At 31.8% G+C, this 24,448-nt stretch overlaps 2 protein-coding genes across 2 annotated transcripts; one reads left to right on the top strand and one right to left on the bottom strand.

The window, feature by feature from the left end:
* Positions 1–6,815: 6,815 nt before the first annotated feature.
* On the top strand, positions 6,816–11,688 carry LOC123200229 (WAT1-related protein At4g30420). The gene is made up of 8 exons (XM_044615381.1): positions 6,816–7,000; positions 7,093–7,158; positions 7,245–7,361; positions 7,442–7,676; positions 7,760–7,918; positions 8,023–8,174; positions 8,266–8,424; positions 11,235–11,688. Exons 1-8 carry the CDS (start codon positions 6,816–6,818, stop codon positions 11,686–11,688), a joined length of 1,527 nt encoding a protein of 508 aa, XP_044471316.1.
* A 2,650-nt stretch (positions 11,689–14,338) lies between these two features.
* LOC123200230 (amino acid transporter AVT1I-like) lies at positions 14,339–15,980 on the bottom strand. Its single transcript, XM_044615382.1, has 3 exons — positions 15,911–15,980; positions 15,215–15,825; positions 14,339–14,857 (listed from the first exon to the last, which is right to left on the bottom strand). The coding sequence occupies exons 1-3, from the start codon at positions 15,978–15,980 to the stop codon at positions 14,339–14,341; spliced, it is 1,200 nt and encodes a 399-aa protein (XP_044471317.1).
* Between the last annotated feature and the right edge of the window lie 8,468 nt (positions 15,981–24,448).

Here is a 24,448-nt window from a genome sequence, read left to right on the forward strand (position 1 = left end):
CCCTAGAATGATAACAATCAAAAAATTGATCAAAAATCTAGAAAATACGAGTCGATATATCCTAAAACGGTGAAATTCAAAAAAACGGAACTGAAATTCGAATTCTAAAAGTTGAAATACCCTAGAATGGCAACAATCAAAAATTTCTTCAGAAATCTAGAAAATACGAGTTGATATATCCTAAAACGGTGAAATTCAAAAAGACGGAACTGAAATTCGAATTCTAAAAGTTGAAATACCCTAGAATGGTAACAATCAAAAAATTCTTCGAAAATCTGGAAAATACGAGTCGATATATCATAAAACGGTGAAATTCGAAAAAACAAAACTAAAATTCGAATTCTAAAGTTGAAATACCCTAGAATGGCAACAATCGAAAAATTCTTCAAAAATCTAGAAAATACGAGTCGATATATCCTAAAACGGTAAAATTCGGAAAAACCTAAAATTTTATTTATAATGCTCCTACAATGTTTAGTATCAAAATGCCTCTCAATTTTAATAACATTTCATTTGACCCCTCAATTATCTCTTTCTTTATTTAACACCCTTGTATGTTGTCTTGTATCAAAGCAATACCTATCTATTCTTAACATGTAATATAAATCCTTTATATATTGTATAATATCAAAAAACCTCTCATATTTATCTAAAATTATTTTAACCCCCTATATTTATCTAACATTCATTTAACCCCTATATTATGATATATAAACTAGACTTAACAAATAAAATTAAGTTTTTAGGCTAAGATTGGTATAAATACATTTTTTTGATGAATAGTCTTTTTTCGAATCGAATTTAGAAATACGAACTTCTTTTTCCGAATGAAACTCTACTAATTGATCTTGAATAAAAATGAAAATGAGAATGAGTGTATTTTGGCCATTTTTTATAATTTCCCTTATTATTATTGTAGCTATATAGCTATCCGTTGATCATGATTACTAGGGCCGACTATTGTAAGGATATACTCTTCAAATAGATGTATGTACAAATAAATTTTGAATGTTTAAAAATATGAAAATACAACAACAAAAAATCATATATTTAATATTAGTCGGAATACCAAATTTCACATTGATAACTTAATGGATTGTCAAAATCACCTACCCAATAATAAAGATTAAAGTTGATGTTTATAATTCGATAATAACTAAGTGTATAGCAAAAACTGAAGTTAGTCAATCAATTGCAAGCAATCTCTTAGCAATAAATTACAAATTCATATGTTGAGTCAAGCTAATAATGCAAGTGGATGTATCGGACTTGTTGGAGCTCAGATCAGTATTCAGTTTGCCTCGATTTCTCTTGCCAATATCTGTATCATACTAGAGCTTGCCTCACTAATTATTTTTCTTCTATAAATATTTGAACAAGTAGAGTTTAATCTCTAATCAATTATTTCAGATTTAAATTAAACTTGAAGAAATTTAATTTGAATCAAATTTATTTTCTACCTAATATGGACATTTCTTTCTTGTCATAATAATAATATATTGATGAATCACAGTGATTTTATTAAACGGATAGCTTGTCACATTGTTCATATTCATTTCTTGTGGAACAATCTGTCAAGTTGTTCACATTAATTTTTTGCCAGTTCATTGAGCAATGATATATGCTCTTGTCAAATTAATCCCAAAAAAAAAAATAGAGTCACGTTATGTATATTTAATTTTAAATATTTAAAAATATGATACTATTTAATTAAATATTAATTTATTTTTAATTTAAAATTATTAAATCATATGATAATATATTATATAAATATTCAATTAAATATTCTAAATTATATCCATATAATTTTATTTTTGTAAAAATAACTATATTCTACACGGTAGACACAAATGTACCCTTAAAAATAAAGTCATGGGCCATGGCTAGTAAATTAGGTAGGAAGCAATTACTAATATTTATTACAATGTACTATATAGTTTTGACCAAACATTACCCAAGAAGACTTTAAAAAAAAAAACAGCCTATTTGTTTGGAGATATTTAATAATTTATTACAATTTGGACCTTCCAGGCCCAGAGTTAGGTATGCAATTCACAGCCCATTTGTTTATGAGAGGAATTGCCTAGTCCCCAAATAATGAAGTCTCCAACTCCAAGAGTAGGGTTGGATTTTGAGCCCAACTAGTCTGAGTTTGAATTTGTGTTTAGCTTAAACAAGTTAAAATTGAATTAAAATTCTAATTTAATAATTTAGTTGAATTAGAGGACTTACTAGTATCGTTATATTGAAATTTTTTTCTTCAATGATTCTTTTTTTTTAATTCGAGTAACTTCTCCAACCTTTTCTCAATAATTCTTCTTCTTTTTCTTATTCTTATCTGATAATTTATAGTTTTCTCTTTTGAAGCCACTATTTACTAACCTATTGAATCAACTTTGAACTTAAATAGACTATTCTAGATTCAACCTAAGCTCAAACTAGTACTTGTTCAAAATTTAACTCGGCTTGAATCAAGAGGAATTCAAATGGAAATTACCTGCATTTAATATTACGATATTATAAAATTGAGAAAATGGATCTGGACTTATATGGGAGGATTGAAGGGAATCAAGAGCGGAATAAGAAGTATATTTCCATTGCATGACAATAATATTACCGCATAAAAGCTGACAGATTGAGAAAGTCCATCTGTTTAGGTTATATATTAATTTACCAGAACTTCTTAATTATCTCAAGAATATGCATGCTGATTCAGATGAAGAAATCGACAAACAAATATTGAAATTCATTTAGTAATCAATTATTAACATAGTGCCAAATCAGTAACCCATCACTGCCAACTTAGACCACATGCTTAATATAGTAAGAAAATTATTCATGCGAAACTAACATTGCTATTCAATTATGGGGTAAATGAAAAAACAAAATTGTTGATCTTTCAACACTTACAATGTTATTGTCAATTAATTTTTTCAAAGACATTTGGATTTTCTGAAAATTCGAATCTAGAAGTAGAGAAATTTTGTTTAGTGTAGATAATCAATTAATTATATCATTAGATTTTTTTTTTAGGCCAAATGACTATTTCTCACCCAAGATTTGGTACAAACCTAACTTCTCACTCATTAATTATCGAAAATTCAAATACTCACTCTTCTGTTAAATTTCATTGTTACTGTTAGGAGTAAAATAGTTGTTTTGAGTAAAATAGTTGTTTTGAAATTTTATTTAAAAAAATCCTATTCCCACCTTAGTTTTAAAAAGTAATAACTCCACCCCTAACCTCAAATTTCCAAGGTTTAAAAACCAGCTCCCCCCCCCCCCCTACCCCGAGCCTAAGGTTTGCACAACTATATAATTTTCCCATTAACAGTTGCCCCCCAACCTTATAAAAAATTTTAGTTTCACCCTACTTCACTTTCAGTTTCCAGATTGTCATGGACAACCTTCTCCCCTCATCTCTAACATCTCTACCATTAAGAATGAGCCATTGGCGTCAATCTCTATGTCATATCGCCATCGTCTGACAAAAAATTGGTCAAAATTAAGCGAGAGATCTCGCTCTATTTGGGCCTCCTTAATAGCTCACACTGACAAGAGGCACCAAGGAGCAAACATTGGTAGTCTATTCTCGATGGTGGAGATACCAGAGATGGAGGGAAAAGGTTACCGACGGCAATCGGAAAACCCTATATTAGAGTGGGGGTGAAACTTAAATTTTTTTAGAACGCTGGGGGGCAATGTCAATGCAAAAAATATGGAGGTTGTGCAAACCTTAGACTTGAGGGTGAAAAGTCAGTTTTTAAACTTGAAAAATTTTAGACTAGGGGAAAATTGTTAGGTTTTAAAACTATGGTGGAAAAAAGATTTTTTTAAATAAAATATCTAAATGATAATTTTGCCCTTAATAGTAATAGTGAAATTTAACAATGGGTGGGAAGTTGGGTTTGCACCAAACCTTGGGTGGGAAATAGTCATTTGGCCTTTTTTTAAGCGTATCGTTTGTTTCATGTTATAAGTAACTTTTAGGGAGTGTTTGGTTTGGGTAATATTTTATCACCAAAATAAAAAAATTATCTTAAAGATAGATTACTTAGAAGATTACTGAGTATAAATGATTATTATGTTTGATAAAATTTGATAAGTATAAATAATTATTGTGTTTGGTTAAAGATAATAAAATATTACTAGTAAATTATTTTACTTAAATGTCCTTGAATATAATTATTTTTAAATATTTTTTATATTATTTGTTATATTAATTAAAAATAAATTTATTTTTGTCTCAAAAAATTAATAAATAATAATATAATTATAATAAAATCAAGATTATCTTAGTAATCTTTAAATACCTAAAGTGAATGTGATAATCAAATTATCACATATATTACTTACCACGTCAGTATTAATAATAGAATATTACTGTAATTTTTTATTACTGACAAACCAAACAAAGGAATAAAAGATAGATTACTAAGGTAATATTTAAAAACTGAAACCAAACGACCCCTTAGGTTTTAGAAATATGTTCCGGTTGAATATATTTAATCATTGGGTAATGTTATGTGCATCATCAAATTAAGTATTTAGATAATGTATCATTATATTATTAGATATTAATTTATCTTTATTCTTAGTTCAAAATCACTAAATTATATGATGATATATCATCTAAATATCTAATTAAATACTTAAAACTAAATTCACGTAGCTTTATTGTTAATTATTTTAGGGTTCAAAGAGCTTCCTTGGTTTGTTTTTAAGTTCTTACCGGAAGATTGATGAATTTGAAAGCCGTAAATGATCTTGGAGTAACCAAACAAGCTGATTAATTAACATAGTGACAAATGAAATTATTGAAAGGCCAAAGGACTATTTCCCACCTAAGGTTTGGTGAAAAGACCAAAACACACATGCGAGTTCAAAAACCTAAGCACCCATCCATCTTTAAACTTCTGTTAAAATTGTTGTTAAATATAAAGGTGAAATCATTATTTTAACAATAATATTAAAAAATATATAATTTTATCTCGTTCCTTCTCAGGTTCTGAAAATTAACATTTTACCCCAAACCTCAACTTTGAAAAATGACTTCCCCTCCCCTCAAATCTCTAATTTTTTTCACCTCTTCGACCACTGATGACCACCAATTTCCCACCTAAACCCAACCACTATATCCGTCATTGTCTCTCTTTTCTCTTAGGGATGAAAAACAACAACTTCAACCCAAAACTAGGGACGACGAATTGTCGTCCTTCGCTGGATGAAGCTTCATCTAGATGACAAAACATTATTTTTCGTTATACAGACAAAGGTTTTATCCTTCAGGAGAGAAACGTCAATGAGAGATAGCATCATCAAAAGAGAAACGCCAAAGATGGAGACCACTATTCTCTAGAAAGAAGTGATTAAATTTTAGGATATCAAACTCTAGAGAGAAAAGTGAATTTTTTAAAACTTAATTCTGAGAAAAATTGTTAGTTTTCTAAACCAAGGAGGCATAATGAGATATATTTTTATTTATTTTAATATTACTGATAAAATAATGATTTTACCCTTAACTCTAACAAAAAATTCTTAAATGTGAAAATATATTAAATCTTGAGTGGGTATGTAAATTTTTCAACTCTCATAAATGTGTTTTTATCTTTTCACCAAACCTCAGTGGGAAATTGTCCATTGCCCTTATTGAAACAATGTTCTTGACGATTTTGAAGCCCATGGCTGATCGCGAAGTAATCGGACAGGCTGTTAAACTTAGTGACAAATGCAATTATTGGGAAAATATCGTTAAGATTTGTCGAATAATTTTGATAAATCTCACGTATGAAGCATGTGACAGCAGAGTCATATCGGAAATTTCCCTTGGCTTGGACTCATCCCAGGAAGATAATTAACATTTAATCCTTTGATTTGTTGAGTGATTCACCATAATTTCATATCCTTAATTAGCTGTAATTAAACTGAGGTTCCAGAAGATAATCTATAGCATATTATCACAAGCTGCCAGTAACGAACAACAAAGTGCTGTAAGAGTGATCTGCCTGTGACCATGGAACAATGTATGTGTATATACTTCTAAACACATAATATATAATTAAATATTATTTTATTTTTAATTTAAAATTATCAAATAATATGATAACAGTTTAACTGCATACAACAAAGCATGATTTTATTGGCGACAATATATACTGGGCAAATTCATTACTTACAAAATCTATGAATTCTTAATTAAATTACTCATGTTTCTCACTCTTATTTGGTAGATCTATTTACACTTATGTGGAACTACATCTAGTACTACAAGTAGAGTCGCCTTTCCATGTGATTCAAGAATTATTTAATCAATAAAACTATGTATATAATTTTATATGTAAATAATGATGTATTACTACATGATTGATTGTTATTTTATTTTTAATTTTTAACTATCTATGAGAACATATCATTATTTATACACAAAAGTTATGCACATAACATTACTCTTATTTTATTTCTCATTCATCTCCACACAAAATAATATTCCATGGTGTGTGTGTATGTATATTTCAAAACTTGACTACGTATATATCTTATAAATATTTCAAAACTTAACTTGCATGTGGTCGCATTATTCAAAGTATATCCTCAGACCCTGATTCCAGTTAAAAGAAAATCAATCAATATTGTATCGATTCGAAACCATACAGCTCAATGATGGAAATTTATAATTGTTTTTTCCCACTAGCAATTTTTTTTTTTTTTTTTGGTTCACAGGGGCATGCTTGAAAGTATATAAATAGTAACAGTAAGCAGCACTAATTTGATATATCACACATATTATTGATTTTCTAAGTGCATCTTTGTGAGAAATGGGTGGCCTCCAGCTGAGCGATCAAAAGCCAGCACTAGCAATGTTAGCTTTACAATTCTGCTATGCAGCTGTGGGTCTCTCCACAAGAGCCGCTCTCCTGAAAGGAATGAGCCCTAGAGTTTTCTCAGTTTACAGGCAAGCCATTGCAACTTTAGTGACTGTTCCTGTAGCTTACTTCTCAAGGTAAATATATTTGTAACTCTCTCTATATACCTAGGTCTCTCCCCCTATTTGATTTTTTTTCAATTAATTTTATCTGCGTTTATGATCGGCAGGAGAAAATCAAATTGTTCTATGGGATTAAAGAGCTTCTCTTTGATATTTCTGACCTCACTTATAGGGTATTATATCTGCTTTAATTTAAGTAAATTTTTCTCTTTAATTTATCATGGGATTTTTTTTTTTTTCTTTTTGGAATTCATCACAGGGTAACAATTAATCAGAACATTTATTTTGAGGGATTATACTTAGCTTCATCATCCATGGCAAGTGCAATGGGAAATCTAGTCCCTGCTATCACTTTTGTAATGGCAACAATTGTTGGGTAATTAACTAATGATTCTCAAACTTTAACTAATTTAATAAATTTATTAATAGATAATGAAATTTTATCTGATTTTGTAGGATGGAGAAAATAAATATTAAAAGCACTAGAAGCGTAGCCAAAATTGTAGGAACATTAGTCTGTGTGAGTGGAGCCATTTCCATGGCACTACTAAGAGGCCCCAAGCTTCTGAATTCAGAAATAATCCCACCACAAAAATCTTTGTTTGCCTCAGGAAATCATGAGACCTGGCTGTTGGGTTGTCTCTTTCTCTTTGCAAGTTCTTGGTGCTGGTCACTTTGGCTGATTTTGCAGGTATTTTTTAATCTAAAATTCCCTTCAATGATTCAAAAGTTTATTTATCAATAATGTTTGTAATTATATTTCTTTAATTGAAGGTTCCAGTTTCTGCCAACTATCCTGACCACCTTTCTATGTCAGCCTGGATGTGTTCCTTGGCAACTCTTCAGTCAGCAATACTTACAATCTTCATAGAGCCAGATCCTGAAGCATGGAATTTTAACTCATTTCTTGAAATTGGTTGCTGTTTCTTCTCAGTAAGTATAAGTTTGGACACTTCTTTTTACTACAACGAAACGATTATACCAACCTATCATTTAACAGAACACATGTAGTAAATTTCTGTCAATGCATTGAACAGGGAATTATAGGCTCAGGAGTTTCATTCTTTGTTCAAGCTTGGTGTATCTCAAAAAAGGGTCCTCTCTTCTCTGCAATGTTCAATCCTCTATGCACAGTTGTTGTAACCATCTTGGCTGCTTTGTTGCTACACGAGGAGATTTACACTGGAAGGTACGTAACAAAAATAGATTAAATAAACATAAAAATGAAAATTCTATCGTGTGAAATTTTGATAATTTTTTTATTTTTGGTTTTGTGGCAGCCTGATTGGTGCAGTTGGAGTAATTCTTGGACTATATATTGTGCTATGGGGCAAAGCCAAAGACAATACAGGAGAAAAAGAAGGGAAGGAAGAAAATTTACAGATTGATGTATCTTCTGAGAGAGCAAGATATAACAATGATTTAGAGGAGCCTCTTCTGCCTGATAAAACAAGAAATATTAATGAAATTAATGAACAACAATTTTGATTTTTGTCATTTATATTATTCTTTTTTGTTTTTAATGTAATTAAATGGCATTAATTTTGTAGACAGATTGGTCAGTTCTGGCTTGTTGCTAAATTTAGTTCTCGTAATTTTAAATTATTGGAGCCAACATTAATCATTATATAGAAATGTTAATCAATTAATTTCACGGCCTTCTAAGTTGGCTATTCAGATTGACCTTTCTAATTTGATCAGCAAGCTCGCAGGGAATTTAATACGGTAAGTCAAGGATTCAACCACCATTATTCATGAAGAAGACCCTTTCTTTTAAAGTATAAAAAAAAAAAAATCAATGGCCATCTCTTATCCTAATTTATATGTCGAGCAATATTATGTGGATACATTTTTTAATATAAGATTAGTTACATAGATAATATATTATCATGTGATTAAATGTTATTATATTCTTAATTTAAAATCATCTAATCGCATAATAATATATCATTTATACACTTAATTAGATACTCAATTGTGTATATATAATCTTATTTTTATAATTCTATCTAGTAATCAAAGTTTTATTGTGACATGTAGATTTGAAATTATTTGTCATTAGCCTTTTTCTAAATTTTAAGTGGTGAAAAGACTATTTCGCGCCTATAATTTGCTAAAATGATAAATTATTGCTATTTAAATCTTAAAACGGTAGTTTTCATCCATCATTCACTTTTATTATTTTATAAGGTGTTTGAAATTATGTAACTTTAAGTTTTTTAGTTTTTCACCCATTATTTACTTTCGATTGTATATAGCATGTTTAAAATTGTATAAACACTTTTGAAAGGCAAATAAATAGCTTAAAAATTTTCAAAAGAAGGCTTAAAACTCTTTTAACCAATAAATTAATCCAACCAAATAGGCTAATAATCTATTAATAAAAAATTATTCACTTTCACAAGAGTCTCAACATTTTGTTTTATTTAACTGTAACATCTGCCATCATATGTATGCTAAGATAACTCAATATATATAAAGGGTTGTAGTTCTATTACTTTTCGATTAGGTGATCATATATCAAGCTATGTAATGCTAATATTTTTGTATTATGTGATCATGTTTGCTTTTACCTCAAAAGCTATCTCACATAAGATAATTAGTTCGGCATTTCTCACAACCAACCGTCCAAAGGAGCAACAAACTCCCCATTGGCTGGTCTCAGGTGCCACTGCTAGGTGTTATTACGCCTCTTTCACCCCAAAAATAAGCTCATAGGTAAGACTTTTTCTAGCAATTATACATTGACACCTAGCCTCTTTCCCATTGGATGTAGGACAATTCAACAAGTTTGGAGAGAGACATGTGGGGATTGGAGCAAAGGCATTGATAGCCTTGCAATTTCTTTATGCAGGAGTTGCTCTCTTTACTAAGAGGTGTTTTTGTGCAATAAATGAGCACCAGATTTTGTTGTTTATAGATAAGGAATAGCAACTTTGGTCATGGCACCTCTAGCTTATCTTTCCACAAGGCAAATATTTATAATTGTTAAGCTTAATATTCTTCCCTTTAATTTCTTGGTATCTATTTTGCTTTTGTTAGCAGGGAATCAAATTTTGTAGATCATTTGAGGATTGAGGGGCTTTGGTTGGACACTTTTAGCCTCTCTTATTGAGTAAAATATTTCTTTTCTTTCTTTTTTTTTTTTTTTTGAATAAATTTATTGAATGATATGGGAATCAATATCTCTTATTGGTTGGACTCTGGCTTGCCCTTAAAAAGAGATTGAACACAAGAGATAAACTTGTTAGATATTGGGTCACCACGAATGCTAGTTGTGTGCATTGTAACAATGCAGAGGAGGACATCAATCACCTATTTTTAAACTGTGAGTATAGTACGTTCATCTGGGAGCAAAGTAGCACGGAAACTCACAATGGGGTGCGTTTCCACGTTTCGGAAATGTTTTCGTTTCCAAAACTCTCTAAAACTTGTAGGAAACGTTTCAGGTAATTTTGAAAATTTTTTAGAAAAATAATGAAATCAATTGAACATACATATTTTGTATTTTCAAACTAAAAATGTCATCAAATTTTATATTGAATTCATCTTCTCTCCACTCTTCGATGTGTTACTTATCTCCTACATGATATATTATATAGATTGGTGTGTATTATTTCTTTTTTCTTAAATATCTACATGTGTTTGTTCAAGAACAATTTGCAATAGGTTTTATGATTATATTTTATAGTATTCTTTCTATTCATTTTTTTTATTATTTATTTTTATATTATATAAGTTTATATATTTTTGTGATAAAAAATTTGATATTTATAAAAAACCCTCATATTTTTCATATTTTTAAGTTTCCTCATGTTTCCGTTTTCTATATTTTTTAAAAAATACGTTTCTGTGTTTCCACGTTTCTCTATTTCCGTTTCTGTGCTACATGGTATGGGAGAGTAGTCTTGCTATCAATGGCATGTCCTATGTTAGTCGAAAGGGAGAAACCTTAGAAACATCACGGGGAAGCTTTGCATTGGAGCAACAGTCTATGCAATTTGGAAGGAAAGAAATAATAGAATCTTCTCTAGAGGAGGCATTCCTACGGAGAGGATTAAATAAAATGTGAAGAGAATTGTAAGAGATAAAGGGGCTGAATTGATAAACATAAGCTTTTCCACAGAAGCCGAGCACATTGCTTGCAGATGGGGGCTCCCTCGTTGCATCTTCAAGCCCAACACCACCCATCTTTCCGGGAATCTATGATGCTCCTCTGTTTTTTGCCTAACCCGTTTATTTTTTGCAGCTTTTTTATGTTCGAGGAGCCTTTTGTGCTGCCCTTGGATCCTCACTATTCTCCTTTGAAGCTGCCTGGAGATGACTGCAACAGCCTTGTGATGCTGCAGGTCTGGGCCAGGAAAAATCCCAAGATTTGCTGCAGACCTATTCGGTACCTGTTTGCTGCTTTCTGGTGTTGCATTCTGAGTTTCCTGATGAAGATCTTCTGCTGTTGGATGAGGGTGAAGGCAGCAGAGAATAGGTCTAGTTGGAAGCTGAAGATTCTAGACTCTGCTACTCTCTGCCCTGACCTGAAGATGTGCCAGCTGATGCTGGCTCTTTCTTGCTGTGCCCAGTTGCCAGGATTTCCTGGTTTCCCATTCTGCAGACTTCTTCTCAGCCTGTTCTGCTCTTCTCGAAGCCTGGAATTCTGTGCTACTTGTTTGGTTCAGAAGCTTGATCCTGCTGTTTCTGTCCCCTAGCGTCCTGCTCGGATTTGTAGAAAATATCCTGGACTCTGCTCAACCCCTGCTGTTTGCTGATGAAGGGCTGGGTGGTCATATGGTTTTTCTGCCAAGTTATTTCTCTGCTCTCCTGTGTGCTTTTGTGTCCACCCAAATGAACACAACCCTCTTTTTTGACATGTATTTGTTGTATAGATCAATCTTGAGGGGCAAGCTTGCGGTGTTTTCTGTGTTTTTTCTGTATAGGTATTATTCCCCTCTTGATGCCTATCTTTGGAACTTCTTAGATAGTAGATCAAGAGGTGATTTTTTTTGTTCTTCTGGCTATGCCCTTTAAATTGTTTTACCCTCCTTTTATGTTAGGGTGAGCTTAGGTTGTTCTTCCCCCTTCTCGGGGTGTGGTTTTTTGTTTTTGAATTCTATTGCTTAGCAATATATATATATATATTGGATGATTGCAAATCAGAATGCTTACTTTGAGGGGCTACATTTTTCTTCTTCATCTGTAGCAAGTGCATCTGATCACTGCCATCACTTTTTTAATAGCATTTATTGCTTGGGTAAATCAATAATCAGAACTTGAAAGCATAAATAGAAGTTCAAAAGAATCAAGAAGCTGGGAGTTTTTTGTGTTTCTAAAACATTTTGATTGATTGATTAGATAAGAGAAAGTCAATGTTGGGAGTTTGAGGAGTATTGCCAAGATAAATGGAATATTTGGGTTGTTGCTTATACAGAGTAAGCTTTCAATTTTCTCCATGAAAATTTGCACATTAAATTCTGGTGCATATTCATCCAAACATGCAACAAGAAACCAAAGAATCAAAATCTAGTTTTACTGTTTATACAGTATGTGCAGTTTTTTTGTTCTTGCAGTTTAACTAACCAAATCAACTCCAAACCCAACCGAATTCATTTCATCATAATCACAACACAATGAACTTTCTTTTAAGCTATGAACATACACAATTGGTGTAGAATAAGGCAATCAAATTACAAATAGAATGCAATGGTAGAAATGATAATTATGCTGCAACTCTCTGTCATAGGATTGAAAACCCTTCACATGTATGCAATTTGGATTCTTAGGAACACACTAATGAAAACCAAAGCATAAAGGAAAGAGATCTACCAACCTTGGAGTCTTCCACCACCAATCTTCCACCAAGATGATTGGATAAAGAAAAATGAGGAAAAACTTCAATGCTTTAATTCAAGTTTCATTCAAATGTCAACCAAAAATTACAAATGAAGGCTCACTCCTTTATATAGAAGGCATGGATGGCAATGGTACACTTTGGTCAACAAAATTAATATAAAATCAACTAAAGTCCCTAATGTATGTCAAGTCATCTATCATAAACTAAACTCATACCCAAATTAATTAATACAAGACAAAATAGTACACATTTTCCTTAAATGTAGGAAACTTGTTTCTGAACTAAGGCAACCATCTTCTCTTTTAGTTCAAAACCAACTAAAGGCATATTTTGAGTTCTTTGAGCTTCAAAAAGGAGTCTTTGATGTTTAGGCTAATAGTAGGCTTCAAAAGTTACAGTTTTGGAGCAATTGGAGCAAACTATTCACTTAGACTTTGGGTGCATGTAATGAGATTATATTCAAAAATCGTTTTGGGCTAAAAATAAATAAGGTTGACATCCTTAGGTTGGTATATTGTTGGAAATTTATGCTCCTTAGTTTCTTGTGTGGTAAGTAGGCTTAGGATAGGTTTGAAGGCTGAAAGTGAAGAGGTGGTTGAATATGCATCAAATTCATTATATTCTGTCGATTTCATTGAACTTTTAATAATTAACGGGGAATTGGCGGGGCAGTCTCTTCTTTGTTCAAGCTTGGTGCATTGCTCTAAGAGGTCCACTCTTCTGTGCAATGTTCAATCCTTTACGCACAATGATTGTCACTAATTTTGCTGCTTTATTTCTCCAAGAAGACATATATATTGGAGGGTAATCTACACTCAATTCTATTATTTTTCTTCCTGTTTTCTCTCTTAGCTAATAAGATACTTATGAGGATTTTCATTAATGCTTTCACTTCAGCTTGCTGGAGGCTTGTGGTGTGATTCTTGGTTAATATATTGTGTTATGGGGCAAATCTTGTGACCTTGAAGAGGTCACAATGTTGGATTGTGGAGTGCAAGATTAGTCAGAGTCATTGAGAGGCGTAGCCCCCTTGTGGGGGTCTCGCTACTCGGTTAGTGAGTGTTGGTCAAACGGGCAGCTCCCGCTCCAAGGGCTCAGGGCGAAGCTTCCAAAACCAAAATTTAATAAGAGACTTGCGTGTAATTGCATTGTCATAAATTTCTGTATACATGTGCTTATTATATCTTTCGTATTTTTGAGCCCTAAAATTAATAAGAAAACCCTAGTGCAACTATGGATGTATGCGTTATCAGTCAAACCACATAAATTTGTCTCGTTTTATGCATACATGATTTTATTTCCGCTTTCTTTTCCATTGATTTGTTTTCCTAACACAGAAATAGAACATTCAGAAAAGAAAAACAACTGCAAAATCTATTTGGAAGAACCACTTCTATCTGAAAATCACCAACTGTTTATATAAATTAATTTTTTAGCCAAAAACAAAAAAGATAAGTAATAATTCAAGTGTTCACTAATCTTATTTGATAGTTTATCTTCCAAATTTTCTACATATGTGTTACAGTTTGAGCAATGGATGAATATGTGCCCAAAATTCCAACAAAAACTGCCATTAACATTATAGCAACAATGCCTGCAAGCTCAAATCCCCACTTCCTGTAAACCTGAAACATCTTCAAGTAACAAAGACATGGAAGCAAGAAAGAAACCACCATTATAAGAAGTGCTCCACTGAGAGATGCCACAGACTGAAATGATGGAAAAACTGAAGCACAAACCACAGAGCTCACCAGTAAAGTCATTCTGATGATAATTCCTGTTGGTTTACTATCTTGGTAATTGGAAGGCAATCCACTTTCGATTGCTGTTGCAATCGGCATTACTGTTAATGCAAATTTGGCAATAGGGACGGCTATAATGGTGTATATAGCAACCTTTGAACTAAGCCTTTCTGTAGGCAGATTTAATGTTACTTGTGACTGTACATTCTGTCCATAAATAAGGTACCCCAAAATTGCCAGTGTCAGATATGTTAAGGTACAGATTATGAAGCTTAGTAATAAGACCTGTGGCAGCAAAAACAAAGAAAAAAAATATCAGTATTTTTGTGCAATATTGTGACCGAATATGCTGTAACAACCGCAAATGTGTAGGACAAGCTAAGTGGTTATTAACCCGCGGCTCAATATACCCGACTAGCAGGATAGGTCACCCATCCATGACAAGGACCTTTTTAGGTGGATAATAACCCCACAAGGCTTTGTCCTGCTCTGATACTAATTCTAACAACTAAAATCCTATAAAATTCCCCTTACAAGGAAAAAAAAAAAAACTATTTTTAACCCACATGCACACATAAAACGTTTGCTCTTGAAATAAGTACTAATAGCTACTTATCATCAAACACATAAATTAAGCTGTACCATGGAGAACTGTTTCTTCTTTCTCATGGAATTGTAGATAGGAGGGAACACAGCATGAGCACCATAGCAAAAAATGTACAAACTAAGAGAAGTAGGCAATCCATCCAAATTGAAGAGCCTTCCCTTGTCATGGAATCCGACACTCTTTGTCGTGCCAACGCATACAACACACACAATGATAATCAAAGAAGAGAGTACCCCACCAGCAGAAACATATGATAAAACACTTAGATTATTCAAACACATAGAGGGAAAGATCATGATACCAGAAAGAGCAACAAAAGCATGTCTCCCTTCAAGTGTTAAACCCCCAATCTTCAAGGCAAAATTTGGTGAAAACTTGTGCAAGTTGTCTCCTTCCATTATTAGAAGGCCTGTGGCAACAAAGTAAAGCTCTAAACAGGTAAAAACAGAAGCTATAACTCTCCCTTTGCGGCCAAAAGCATGGCCTGCTATGTCAATGTAGCTTGTGATCTTAACGGGATCTTTTTCCATACACCGCCTTATCAAAAGCGCGGTGAAGCAGGCTGCAGATGCAATTAACACAAGAATGATCAAGCTTAACCAGCCTCCTAATGAGAGGGCAAATGGGACTGATAATATGCCAATACCTGAAGAATAAAACAAGTAAAAACATAGCAAAAGTTCATTTTTTATATATAATTTTCCAATAAAAAAAAATCAATAAAAGGGTACCTGAAAGTGCATTTATGCCATTAATGCATGTCTTGAGGAAACTGGCTTCTCTCTTTTCATCAGTGGCCATTTTTTTTCTCTCACTCACTGAAGGATAGCCTTAACTAAAATATGCAAACGAGATTTCAAGACTGGCAAGGAACTGAAAGAGATTGCACTTCCTCCTATCTTATAACAAATTTTACTAATTCTCCGAGAGACAGTTACCAAATAATTTTAAACCTCAGATTCTAAGAATTTCTTATATTATCAGTGTTATATTGTTAAAATATACAGTTTCATATGTTGGAATATATTCAAAACATATGGTTAGCCTATATTTTATATGAGTGGTTTACTATCATATGTTATATTGATTTCTATTTCTTTATATAGGGTTTAGAACTTGAATAAATTCATGAAACATTAAGACAATTTTATATACCAAAAATAAAATTAATTCATATTTTGTCATGGTATCACAACCTATATATTTTTAAACCAGGTTAATTTAAAATCCTCTTTTAGACTTCTGTTTGGTTTTAATTATTTTTTTTCTATTACAGGTTAGACCCCTTACTTTTGAGAGCCTTTTCTTTACACCTCTTACCTCTGAGATTTTTCAGCTCCCCCACACAACACCCCCCACAAACCCCCCACCCTCCCCCAAACAGAATATTCATTCCTTCCCGACCAACTTCTCTGCTCCTAGCATGGTTATCTCCTCCTTTCTTGCAAAAAGCATTTGTTCGTGGTCTCCTTTCCTAGCGCTAATCCCTTCCTTCTGAGTAACTAATCCCCTTTAGCAATGGCTATTATTTTGTTCTAAGAGATTCTCTTATCTCTTAACACGGTAAGAAACAAATGGTAATTTCTTGGTCTAGTACAAAAGCAGAATATAGAGCACTTGCATACACTACCTCTAAACTTGTTTAGTTATGATCGTTGTTACAAAATATGAGGAACTCTCAATCCAAAGCTACAAACATCCCTAGTTAGTAAATACAAAAATGGTGAAAAATGGTACGAAAATTATATAGATATGATATGACGAATAGTAAAAAATACGTTCATAAAATTCGGATATAGGAAAGATACATAACATGTATGTATGGGTTTACTACTATATATCATAAAAAATATGTTTATAAAAATATGACAGTGTTAAATTAATCATAATTTTAACATTTTTCATAAAACATCTTATTAAAATTAACATAGCATTTTAAATCAAATTATTTAATTGATCATTAGATTTAACATAACACTATACATAATTGATTTTCAAATTATAGCATAAATACTTTCAAAAATTGTCAAATTGGGTAACCAAGCCAATTTGACAATTTTTCAAACTAAACCAAATTTTTAGTTTGAAGAAAATTATAAACCGAAACCAAACTGATTTAAAATTAATCAATTTGAATATAACCGAAAATACTAATTAATCGAATCAAATTTTTGGTTTACCGGTTCTAAACCAAATTTCATAGAATTATCTTATTTTATTATTTCTTTCTTTTTTTTGGAAAATAAGTTCAATAATTTATTAATTTGTTATTCATTTTTTAAAAATCAGTTTGGTTTGGTTAACTAATTTTAAAAAATAGACAAATAGGTAAATAAACAAAAAAATGTTTTTTTATATTTTTAAATTGGTATTCGAATCAGTTTTTCAAATAACATATTTCTTTGTTTAGTTTTTAGTTCAATTTGATTACTAGATTATTTAGAACACCCCTACAAAACAGTCCAACCATTGAAACAAAGATTAGTTTAACCCAAATTGGACCAGTTGAATCAACTAGTTCAGTCGGGTTTTAAAATTATGATTTCGGGTAAAAGAATTTACTTAAAACCTTAAATGAACCCGTGTTATTTTTAGGCCATCTTGACAATTAATCCAGAGACTCACGATAGATGTTGTGCATAAAATTAACATTTATCAATGAAACATTGGCTCACTCATTTGCTAAAAGGTTATTCAAACACTCAAATAATTCAAACACGTAGAAGGCAAGATCATGATGCTTGAAAAATGTGGTGACAACTTTTGTAAATTGTCTCTTTCAAAATTAAAAGGCTTGTGGCAACAAAATAGAGCTCTAAATAGGTGAAATGAGAAACAATAATTCTCTCTTTGGGGCCAAATGCATGAGCTGAATTGTCAATGTAGTTTTTGATCTTTTCAGGATCTTTAAGCATGCATCTTCTAATGAGATATCCTGTGAAGTAGGCTGCTGATACTGCTGTTAGAATAAGAATTATCAAGCTTAACCAGACTCCTGGCGAAAGTGCATACGGAAATAATATTCCAATTCCCGTGTAAATCTGTGACATAAAACTAATGGTATTCTTATAAATTAGGAGCAAAGTTTGGGTTATGGTTATTGTCCAGGGGTAGTTTTGTCTTTGCTTGATTAAATGTTTTAACTAATAGTTATAAACCATTAGTTGGATTTGAGAAAAGATAGGAGAGAAAGGCATTTGTGTTGGCTGCTTCTTTTAAAAGAAAATAGGTTGCCTTTGGGTGTGAAATATTATTCTCTCTGGTTCCTCCATTCTTCTCTGCTAGGGTTTAAAGAAAATGCATGAATCCACTATATTTTCATAGATCTAGTTGTCTAAACACTTAAGTCAGTGTACAAAGTCGTTGTGGTGCTCTGGTTTAGGAAGGATTCAAGTCAGCAAGGTTGGATTCATTTTCGTTTGTATCTGTAATGCTAGATTGGCTTCTGAATCTGTAAGTTATACTATTTTTCTTACTAATTAGTGGATTTGCTAGAGGATTCATCTGCCTTGGATGTAGGGTTCTAATCTTTTGAACCGGAACCAAGTAAATATTGGTATGTTGATTTGTGTATGGTTTATTATATGATTCTTATGTAATTCTTGACTGAAAATAGATCCGAAACTCTGACTAATATTCAAACTCGGTAAAATAAAACATTAACAAGTGGTATCAGAGCACTCTTGAGTTGGATATTGTTATTCTTGTTTGAGGAAAATTGTTTGGAGTGTTTCTTGGTTCAAGATTTGTTTATCTTGTTGTTCTTTACATTTTGATATTGTTTTTTTGAAAGGGCTGAAATTAATATGCTTGCTATTTGTTCTCTATTTGTTGATTGTGACTATATTGTTCATGTGTTAGATATTTTGTCACTATGGCTTAAAGAAATAAAAATAAATAAATAGCTTGCTTTGATCTCTTTCTATTATTGTGGCTTGTAAAGAACTGGATTAGTAAATACTTGATTAACAATGGCTCAAACAAAAATTGATGGGAAAGGTGATTTTAATATGTGGAGAAAGAAAATGCATGTTGTTCTTGTTCATCAAAAATGTGCTAAGGCATTGGGTGGTGAATCTACTCTCTTTGAAAATATGGACCCTGATATGAAATCTGAAATTATAGAAACTGCATATAATCTTCTTATCTTACATTTATCTGATAATGTTTTAAGACAAGTTGATAATGAAAACACTGCTACAAAGATTTAGTTGAAATTAAAGTCACTATACATGACTAAGTTTCTAACTAATAAAATCTATCTGAAGGAACAATTGTTTAGTTTTAAAATGGATTTTAATAAAATTGTCATTAATTTGGCTAATATATAAGAGAAGATATCTAATGAAAACCAAGCAATAATCATCTTGAACTTTTTACCTGGTTTTTTTAAAAATGTTAAAGCTACAATAAAATATGGTAGAAAGTCTTTATCTTTATATGATGTATTGGGTGTCTTAAAATCAAAAGATTTATAAATTAAATTTAAAAGGAAGGCAATCAATAAAGGGCTTCAAGTTAGAGATAGGACTGAAAAGAGAAATAATCAGAAAAATAGGAAAACCTCTAGATCTAAATCTAAGAGTAAGAAAACTTGTTGACAGTGTCATAAAAGGGTCATTTTAAGAAGAATTGCCTAGAGAAAAAAAATTGTATAATAATAATAACAATTATGAAAACCATGACACAGTAAATTTCCTAGAAGGGTATGCGAGTGTTAAGGTTCTTTCATTAACAGAGAGAATGTTTAGTGAGGAATGGGTTATGGATTCAGGCTACACTTTTTACATGACACCTAGGAAAGATTGGCTAACTAATATTAAATACTTGAATGGAGATAAAGTATTAATGGGAAATGATAAGTCATGTGATGTTATTGTTGTTGATAGTGTCAAATTTAAAATGCATGATAGTTCTATTAAAATTCTTGAAAATATGAGGTTGGTGCCTAAACTAAGGAGGAATTTAATCTCTTTAGGTACTTTAGATTCAAATGAATATACTTTTAAATTTGAAAATGGTGTTCTTAAGGTAATGAGAGGGTTCTTAGTGGTTATGAAAGGGAAATTGAATCAAGGGTTGTATATCTTGGAAGGTTCTGTTGTGTCAGATTCTATGAATTTAAATACTAAATCTGATGAAACTATTTTGTGGCATAAAAGACTTAGACATATAAGTGTTGCTGGATTGCATGAACTTTGTAAATAGAAATTGATTAATCTTGATAAGATTGGTAATTTAGATTTCTGTGAAAATTATGTTCTGGGTAAATCACATAAACTTAGATTTGCCTCTGCTACTCAAAGAACTAAGGATATTTTAGAGTATACACACTCTGATTTGTGGGGATCTCTACAGATCCCCAATTCTTTGGCTAATTCTCATTACTTTATAACCTTTATTGATGATTACTCTATGAGGGTATGGGTGTGTTTTTTAAAACATAAGGATCAAGCCTTTGATTGTTTTAAAGAATAGAAAACACTTGTTGAGAATCAAACTAACAAAAAAATAAAGGTTTTAAGAACAGATAATGGATTGGAATTTTGTAATAAACCTTCTTCAGATTTTTGTAAGAAAGCAAGAATACTTAGGCACAGAATATGTATTGATACACCTCAACAAAATGGGTTAGCTAAAAAAATGAATAGAACCATTATGAATAAAGTTAGGTGTATAATGGTAGATTCAGGTTTAAGCAAAAGATTTTGGGCAGAGCTAGTTGCCATTGCATGTTATTTGATTAATAGATCACCTTTATCTACATTGAATTTTAAAACACCTATGGAACTCTGGAATAAAAAACCACCACCATTAAGCCATTTGAAACCTTTTGGATGTCTTGCAAATGTTCATGTAAATCAGGGAAAATTAAATCCCAGGGCTTTAAAAGCTGTTTTTTTGGGTTATCCTATAGGCACAAAAGGCTATAAATTGTGGTTGATTGATGATAAAAAATGTGTGATAAGTAGGGATGTAATCTTTATTGAATCAAAATTTTATAAAGACTTGTTTGTTAGTACTCAGTTAGGACAGGTTCAAATTGAGGTGGAGACACCACAGTCTAATTTTCATAGACAGTTTCAAGAGTCTAGTAGTGGACTTGAATTGGGTTTGGATTCAATTCGTACTTCAAAGTACGAAATCTCAGACTTGAATCAGCAACCCCCACTACCGATTCAAGAAGAAAGTCTTCAATCTGATAGTAGTCTTAATTTGTCTAATTATCAGCTTACTAGAGATAGGGTTAGAAGGGAAATCAGATTACCTTCTAGGTATGCACATGCAAATCTCATTTTATATGCATTACAGATAAGTGATGTGATAGAAATGGATGAACCTATTAATTTCAAGCAAGTGTGTAAAAGTAAATACATGGATGATTGGATGAAAGCTATAGAGATTGAGATGGCTTCTCTACAGAAAAATCACACATGGTCACTTGTAGATAAATCCAAGGGTAAAAAGGTAATTAGATATAAATGGGTTTTTAAAAGAAAACTTGGTGTACCTGGTGTTGAACAAGCAAGATTTAAAGCAAGAGTTGTTGTTAAAAGCTTCTTACAAAAAGAAGGCATTGATTATAATGAGGTATTCTTTCTTATGGTAAATCATACATCTATTAGACTAATGTTATCTGTTGTTGTTCTGTTTGATTTAGAATTAGAATAAATGGATGTTACTACTGCCTTTTTGCATGGAAAATTAGAACAAATATACATGGAACAGTCTCAAGGGTTTGTGAAACCTGGTAATGAAAATAAGGTTTGTTTACTTCATAAATCTTTGTATGGTCTTAAATAGTCATCTAGACAATGGTACAAAAGATTTGATGATTTTGTTCTTTCAAATGAATTTTCTATATGCAGTTATGATCACATTAGAATAAGGCATTGAAAATGGCAGTTTTGTATATTTGTTGATTTATGTGGAAGACATGCTTATAGCTTCTAAGGATATGAATGTTTTACTTGATTTGAAATGTATGCTGAATTCTGAATTTAAAATAAAGGATTTGGGTCCTGCGAATAAAATACTAGGTATGGATATAAGTAGGAATAGATTGAAATGATGTTTGACTTTATCTTAATCTGCTTATATTAGAAAAGTACTTGAATTATATCATATGATTAATGCAAAGTGCGTGAATGTTCCTATGGGTGCTCATTTTAAATGAAAATCGGTTGGATTATTGTCTTCTGATGAATCTGATTTCATAAAGAATATACCATATTCTAATGTGGTAGGAGTCTAATGTATGCAATGATAGGTACTAGACCTGATATAGCATATGTAATTAGTCTTGTTAGCAGATTTATGAGTAATCCAGGTAAAGAACATTGGAATGCAACAAAATGGTTATTGAGGTATTTGAAGGATATATCTGATTATGGTTTGTGTTATACTACTGATGCTACTAACCTATTTTCTATGAAAGGATTTTGTGATTCAAATTTTGCAGCTAATCTTGATAAAAAGAGATCCCTCATTGGTTATATTTTCACCTTTGGTGGAAATGTTGTAAGCTGGAAGTGTAATTTACAACACATTGTGGCACTTTCAACAACTGAGGCTGAATATATAGCATTAACTGAAGTAGTTAAAGAAGCATTGTGGTTGAAGGGAATTATTTCTGAATTGGGGTTGAATATTGATGTTCCAGAAGTCTTTAGTGACTCACAGAATGCTATTCACCTATCCAAAAATTATGCATTTCATAAGAGGACTAAACACATTGATGTGAGGTTACATTTCATTAGAGATGTGTTGGATGCTGGTAAAGTTAATGTGAAGAAAATATCAACAGATGTCAATCCAGCTGATATCTTAACAAAGTCTGTGCTATTGAGTAAGTTTAAGGATGCCCTAAATTTGCTCAAAATTTTGCTCAAAGCTTCCTAAATGCAAAAAGATAAGTAATTCCATTAAATTGAATTAAATTTCCACACAATATAAGGGAATTATAAATCAAAATAATAACAATTAATAGTGTTATCAATAGTTATGATGCTATGAAATATCCTGATATGGATTTTCCTGTGTATTCAGTTGATTTAATTGATTCTCTAGCGCAGGATATACTTGATGGTGATGATGAGTTAAAAGTGGCTAACCATAAAAATATTTTGAAAGAAATAGATGAATTTAAATTAATTTCAGATATGCAGAATGCAATGACAGAGATAAATGAGTGCAGAGAGCTGAAAAATATAGTAGAGATTCAGAGTTTAACGACATCAAAAGTATTTAAAGTTAATGGTCATAGATGCAAACCGTTTTACAAAGGAATGTCAGTTGAAAACATCAGAGAAGTGGAGCTGAAAGATCCCGGATAAATAGATGAAGGCATTACGTCGAGCCAACGACTGTAAACCAAGGCGCTACTTGGGAGGCAACCCAAGCTTTCAATCTTATTTTGATTAATACTTAAATTTTAATTTTCTAGACATTTATTTTTAATTTCGGTTTATGTGTTTCAATTTTAGTTTTAAATTCAGTTTTATGATTTTTGGATATTTAATTAGCAATTATTTTATGATTTTCGCTTAGGTTTATTTTAATTTATTTTCATGTTACTGTTCAATCATCTTCTTCCTCATGCAGGTCCCAATTAGCCTTCTGTAAATGTTCACGGGGGGAGGAATCTACATTTTGGTGTTCTTGAACTAGGTCATGTGCTTCTATCAAAAGTCCAGCTTCTGCTTTGCTATTTTCTTAAATTCAAGGGGGTCATATGATTTAGTGTGATTATAAGGCTGGGTTTATTTGCTTCCAGAGACCATTTTCGCCAAACCTACGCTTCACAATTTCTCTCCACCTAAAATAAAAACCTAACAGCCCCTTCCTTCATTCTACAACACCATGGTCAGAACCCATTCACAACATCAAAGAGTAGCAAAGTCCACCCATCAGAGGCCTCCTGCACCAGAGTTGTCATCAAAATCTGAAGAATCCTCCATCAATTGCAACTCTCCATAATTCGAACTACTGTTCCTTTTCCCCAAATCCAGAGAAGTTTTCTTTCCTTTTTCTTTTAAATTTCAGTTTTTATTATTATTTTGTTTTGTTTAAACATTGAGGACAATGTTTGGTTTAAGTGTGGGGGAGGGTGTATTTGTGTTTTATTTTCTGCTGTTTTCTATTCTGTCTTTCAGCTTTTTGTCCTTCAGTCCTAATTTATTTTTTTCCTACTCTGTTCTTATGTTTTATCCTTCTGTTCTGCTTTCAGTTTGTTCTATCTATCTGTTCTATTTTTTTTCTGTCAGTTT

This window comes from Mangifera indica, chromosome 17, assembly GCF_011075055.1.
Source record: "Mangifera indica cultivar Alphonso chromosome 17, CATAS_Mindica_2.1, whole genome shotgun sequence".
Taxonomy (NCBI): Eukaryota; Viridiplantae; Streptophyta; class Magnoliopsida; order Sapindales; family Anacardiaceae; genus Mangifera; species Mangifera indica.